The sequence below is a fragment of the Symphalangus syndactylus genome, chromosome 16, assembly GCF_028878055.3.
Source record: "Symphalangus syndactylus isolate Jambi chromosome 16, NHGRI_mSymSyn1-v2.1_pri, whole genome shotgun sequence".
NCBI lineage: Eukaryota > Metazoa > Chordata > Mammalia > Primates > Hylobatidae > Symphalangus > Symphalangus syndactylus.
Window position 1 is genome coordinate 101,642,190 of NC_072438.2, and position 6,207 is coordinate 101,648,396.

General features: G+C 59.8%; 1 protein-coding gene across 2 annotated transcripts in view; it reads right to left on the bottom strand.

Annotated features, from left to right (window-relative positions):
- AHRR (aryl hydrocarbon receptor repressor) overlaps positions 1-5,613 on the bottom strand; it is a 111,418-nt gene extending 105,805 nt beyond the window's left edge. Inside the window, exon 1 of one of the 2 annotated variants that reach the window (XM_063619615.1) lies at positions 5,312-5,613. In XM_063619615.1, the coding sequence (XP_063475685.1) occupies positions 5,312-5,409 (98 nt within the window). In that variant the 5' untranslated portion in view covers positions 5,410-5,613. Of the gene's footprint in view, positions 1-3,521; positions 3,750-5,311 lie in introns of those variants that run through there. The other variant, XM_063619617.1, reaches the window with a different exon arrangement.
- Positions 5,614-6,207: the final 594 nt, after the last annotated feature.

The following is a 6,207-nucleotide window of genomic DNA, read 5'->3' on the forward strand; positions in this document are numbered from 1 at the left end:
AAGCCGGACTCAGAAGGATACACACTGACCCCATTGCGTGATATATCCAGAGTAGGCAAACTCAGATAAAAAGGTTCATAGCGGCCAGGACCTGGGAGCAGGGACTGGGGAATGACTGCCTGGTGGGTGAGCACTGCTAGAGGCGGTGAAGATGTTTTGGAGCTAGAGGCGGTGGCTGTGCAACTTTGTCAATGTACTAAATGCCCCCGAACTGTTCGCTTTTAAATGGTTAGTTTGATGTTACATGCATTTTGCCTCAACAAGAAAATACACAGAGGCCGGCCGCAGTGGCTCACACCTGTAATCCCAGCATTTAGGGAGGCTGAGGCAGGGGAATCGCCTGAGGTCAGGAGTTTGAGACCAGCCTGGCCAACATGGCAAAACCCCATCTCTACTAAAAATATAAAAATTAGCCAGGCGTGGTGGCAGGTGCCTGTAATCCCAGCTACCTGGGGGGCTAAGGCAGGAGAATCGCTTGAACCCAGGAGGTGGAGGTAGCAGTAAGCCAAGATCACGCCACTGCACTCCAGCCTGGCAACAAGAGCTAGACTCCATCTAAAAAAAAAAAGAAAAGAAAGAAAAAAAGAAACAAAAAACAAACACCACGTAACACATAGAACACAAATTTACAAATAAATATAAGCAAAATATCTGGAATGTTAAGAAAGAAAGCAAATGGCAGATTGGAGCAGGGACAGATGCCGGTGGGTGGGTGGGGGCAGTGCGGCGGGGGGGCACGGATGCTTTGGAAGGGTCCGGCCCTCCCCTCGAGGTGGTGTGGGATGCCCAGCCTCTTCTCCATCATGGTCACGTGTCTGGCCCAGTGCACTTCTCCGAGAAACCAGGTTGGGCACTTGGTGGCTGGAAGCCAGCACGCAAGGCCATCCCATCAGAACTGCAAGGCCTTTCGACTCAAACAGGAAACTCCCAAGCCGCACCCAAGCCTGGCCCCAGTCTGGTGGGGAGAACAGGCCAGAGACGGTTCCCAGCACCCCAAGGCGGGCCGGGCATAGAGCAAACCCTCTACCACCCCTCGAGGTCAAGGAAGGTAAAGGGGGTAGGGCAACCTCCACCAGCCCCAGAAGCCCCTGAGCCCCGGCACCACCAGCCTAACCAAGCCTCGTCCCCAAATGAGTGCAGAGCCACAGGGCAGGGGTGGGTCGGGGGGTGGCGGGACAGCTGGGAAGATGAATGGGGGCAGGGGATGTTGTCGGAGGTGGGGCTAGTGCAGATCCTTCTTGTCCCCAACATCCCAAACTCCCTTCTGAGTAGCCGGAATTGAGACGGAAGCCTCGCTGCCCTCCTCAGCCTCACACACCAGTGACTACTTGCCCTGCAACGCCTGGGCAATGCCACGTTCTCCTGGGTGTCTCCACCTCAGTGCTGCGGAACGGCCCTAAAATCAAGGGTTCTGGTAAAAATCACCAGAAGCAGATAAATATTCCCTGCGGGTGGTGTGGGGGAGGGGCCAGAGGGGCTCCAAGGAGCCGGCCTGCCTGCCCTCCCCACAGCCAGTGCCCCCTGAATAACCAGTTTCGAGTTTTTTGTTTTTTGTTTTTGTTTTTTTGAGATGGAGTTTCACTCTCGTTGCCCAGGCTGGAATGCAAAGGTGTGACTTTGGCTCACCACAACCTCCGCCTCCCAGGTTCAGGCAATTCTCTGGCCTCAGCCTCCCGAGTAGCTGGGATTACAGGCATACGCCACCACACCTGGCTAATTTTTGTATTTTTTTTTTTAGTAAAGACAGGGTTTCTCCATGATGGTCAGGCTGGTCTTGAACTCCCGACCTCAGGTGATCCACCCGCCTCAGCCTCCCAAGGTGCTGGGATTACAGGTGTGAGCCACCACACCTGGCCCGGTTTCAGGTTTTGTTTGTGCCTCAGTTCTTTTTTTTAAAAAAATTTTTTATATAAATGAATATATTTTTATTAAAAAAAAATTCCAAGCGGAAGCACCTTTGGCTATAACTCATCGCATTGAAACAGCTAGGCGGCTGGGCGTGGTGGCTCACGCCTGTAATCCCAGCACTTTGGGAGGCCGAGGCGGGGAGATCATGACGTCAGGAGTTTGAGACCAGCCTGGCCAACATTTAGTAGAGACAGTGAAACCCTGTCTACTAAAAATACAAAAATTAGCCAAGTGTGGTGGCACACACCTGTAGTCCCAGCTACTTGGGAGGCTGAGGCAGAAGAATTGCTTGAACCTGGGAGGCAGAGGTTGCAGTGAGCCAAGAAGGCGCCATTGCACTCCAGCCTGGGTGACAGAACAAGAAAGAAAGGAACAGCCAGGCAAGGTGTTTCAGGGCCTCCAAGTCTTTCCTACCCGAGTCATCAGCCCCCACCAGATCGGCCTGTTCGTTCCTGCCTGTCTGTGAGCCAACTCTTCTCAAGGAGCTCCGTTGAGTCTCCTTCAGTGCCTGATCACCCCAGACCACATGGTGCTTTCCCGCTTCTGTGTCGTATTAACCACTTAACACTGGTCGGGGCCACCCAGCGGCATCTCTCCAACTGCATTGCAAATGACGACGGCTGGAACCACAGCTGCCTCCCCCTCCCCCGGCGTCTCAGCACCCAGCACGGGTGAACGAGGTGGGAAGACCCTGTTAAGTAACAAGCCGTCTCCCAGGAACACCAGGCCACATGAAGGAGGGGGCCTCACAGTTGCAGGAAATAAATAATTTGGCACAAGGATCAAGATAAAGTAGTCTGAGAAATAGTTGCCGGTAATACTTTAGAGAAAAGCCTCGTGGAGTTCAGGTGGTCACCTGAGCATATCTGAACTTCCTGGCCCTACTGGCAGAGATGCGAGGGGGTGGCAGGGAAGTGTGTCTCAGTTCTTGCCCTATGTAGCCTAAATACAGGAGGATGGATGCTATTGCAATAGGTTGTTCCATTTTACAAAATACTCGTGAACTCACCTCAACAGATGGAGCCTCCTTTGGACTGGACCAAACTCCCCACAGAAATGCCCCTGTGAGGCAAGACTCAGCTGTCCCCGGCCTCCTGACGGCAGCGTTCTTCTCTGCCTGGGACACGGGTCGAAGCCGCCTTATAGGTAATTGGGGGACAGGGGAGGACCCTACCCACTGCAGCCAGGGGCTCAGCCGGGGATCACGGGTGGGGCCTCGACAGACTCCTGGGGGCTGCTCACAGGCAGGTCCCACACGGGACAGAGGGGTCGGCCAGGGCCATCTGTGGGCCTCCCAACCCCACCAGGCTGTGAGCTGACAGCATTTCTCTGAGAAATCTGAATTTGTATAAGAACCTTTCTCCTGTGGTAACACTCATATCTGTTCATTTTAGAAAATACAGATAAGTAAGAAAACAAAAATAAAAGCTGCTCCCCAGGCGGTGGTGTCCGCCGGGTTAGCATCCTACGTTCTCCAGTTCTTGTTACTCGTGGCTTTTCAGCGACGCTGGGGCGCATCGAGCCCCGGCTTTGTGCGGGATGGATATGACACATTCGGCCCGAGTGCAAACGCCACCAGTCACTTGCTCTGAGAGGCTGGATGAGTGACCTACCTTGATGTCCTCGTTCGTAAAATGGGTGACAGTTGCCAGTCCAGGGCGGCTGTGAGGCCCCGTGGGGGTGGCGTTTGGAGGATGCGCGCACACACCCACCCTTCTGCAAGAACCCCGCAGACGAGAGCCTGTGCGACCGCACAGGAGGTCCAGGGAGGAAGCCCCTCCCTGCCTGCCCTTGACACCCCGGAGGCCACAGCGGGACAGGCCCGTGGGACGCTTCTGCACAAGGCCTCTGACCTCCGGCCTCCCAGAAGAGGTCAGAGGGTGGCCCCTGCCAGTCACGCCCATGGAGACCCCTCCCCAGAAGGGGCCCCAGCATCGACTCCAGGCTCCACATCGCTCTCTCAGGGCATCCGGTCTGGGAGTTCTGGCCGCTCAAAATACGACTTCAGTGAAAACACTTCTGGGTGCTACTGAAACCAAGCCTGAATGTGGGCCTTTCCCAGGGGTGAGACCCCCCGGACCTGGCGCCCTCGGCCGGACAGCGGGGCCCAGCTCCGCCGCCCGCACCCGCCCAGCCCCAGGGAGCGCGGCCCGCACGGAACGCCCGGGGAGTGAGGGCTCAGAACACTCCCGAGGGGACGCTGAGGACCACGAAGCGTGGACGCGCCGCGGCTTCCCTCCGAGGTCCGAGTTTTAAGTGAGACCAGCCAGCCGCACCCCAGAGTGTCCGCCCCGTCCCGGGGCCGCCGGGCCTGGCGACGCGAGGATGCGGCGTGAGGAGGGTCCCGACGCCGGCGCCCGTCCCTCAGCCCCACACCCGGGAGCGCATCCCGTCTCCACTGCGGGCGGCACGCGGCGGGGGCCGGCGGGGGCGCCCAGGACACTTACCCGGGCCTGCGGGGCGCGGAGGCTCAGGCGCACCCGCGGGGCAGCGCGCCCTGGCCAGGAGCTGTGGCGGCGGGTGCCGGCGCTCGCATCCCGGGGACCCGCGGCGGCTCCAGGGACTGCCCCACCCCGGCACGCGAGCCGCCCGCCCCGCCCCGACCCGCAGCACCCAGGGCCGGGAGGCGGCAGAGGGCGCCCGCGGGTCCGGCTGTCTCGGGTCCGGCTGCCCCAGCGAACCCGAGACGCCATCCGGTTCCCCTGGGGTCCGCCCTGCGCCCTTCGGGTCCCAGTGATCCCCCGGAGTCTCCGTGCCCCGAGGCGGGGGTCGCGCGCTGCGCCCCTCCAGGCCCTGCGTTCCCCCTGGGGTCTGTGTGCGCCCAGGGTCCCCCGGTTCTCCCCGCGCCCCCGTCCCCTCCCCAGCGCTCGCGGCGGGCTGTGCTGAGCTGCTGGCCCTAGAGCCGGGCGGTGCAGACCCGAACAGGTAAAGTGAGGAGAGCGTGTCCCCCCTCGCCTGCCCCATGAGGTCGTTCCGAAAATGTAAAAGGAGTCGTGGTTTTTGGCGAATTATAGAGAATATTAAGATACTTTTGGATCCTGAGCTTCCCAGGAAGCGGACGCGCGCCAGGCACGGCAGGGTCGTCCGTGAGACGTTCTTCGTCCCGGGCATTTCAGGGTCCCACGCGGCAGGTGCGCAGCCCTAGGCGCCCCTGCCCCGCTCATCCCGCCGGTCGGCACCCGGGACCGCGCGGCCGAGAGCGGGGTCCTCCCCGCAGGTCCCTAGGGCTCACCCCGCGCCCTCTGCGCGCCCGCCGGCCCCTCCTACCTCGGGCTGCGCCTTCTCCTTCCCCCTCCCGGTGGTCCTTGGCCCCCTCTAGTCCTCCGTCCGGGCGCGCAGGCCCTGGCTGAATTCCCTGTACCCTCAGGGGATCCCTGGGGACGCCCTCAGCCTGGCCTCGCACCCTGACGTCTCCACAGACCCTGGCCGGCTTCCACCCGTTCTCGCCCTCGCTGAGGCCGGCCATGGAGTCGGTGGTCCCTGGAGTCCGCTCCTCAGCATCCGCGGTCCTCATCCCACCCGGGCCAACCGCGCCCTCTTCATCCCGCACGGTCGGTTTTCAGCAACGCGGCCGAGGCTGTCACTGGCGCCCCCCAGGCTCTCAGTCAAACCCCGTCTCCCTGACGCCCCCAACCCGCCCCGCACCTCCTGCTGTTCTCTGAATAAGGCGTGCGGGCCTTGGGGCCTTTGCACTCGCTGTCTGCTGTCGGCTCAGGAAAAGTCTCTTTCCCAGACACAGCTCCCAAGGTGGGGTGGATGCAGCTGAGAAGCCCACCCTGCCCCCAAGTGGCCACCGCCCCTCCGCCGGTGTAGCTCCTGCAGGGCAGCTCGGAATTGCTGAGTTCTGCCGCTCTGTCCCAGGGGTCACCAAGTCGGCTCTCCTCACCTTTGGTTCCTGTCGAATAGCAGAGGCTCAAAAATGTGGGCTGACCACATGGGCTTTTTTGAGACAGAGTCTTGCTCTGTCACCCAGGCCTGAGAGCAGTGGTGCGATCTCAGTTCACTGCAGCCTCTGCCTCCAGGACTCAAGCGATTCTCGTGCCTCAGCCTCCCAAGTAGCTGGGATTACAGTCGCGCGCCACCACACCCGGCTAATTTTTTTTTTTTTTAGTAGATAGTGGTTTTGCCATCTTGGCCAGGCTGGTCTCGAACTCCTGACCTCCGGTGATCCACCCACCTTGGCTTGCCAAAGTGTTGGGATTACAGGCATGAGCCACTGTGCCACTGAGACAGCCAGGAGTCCTGGGTGCGCACATTTATTTTTTGATATGGAACAATGTGCAACTATATTGCTGTATT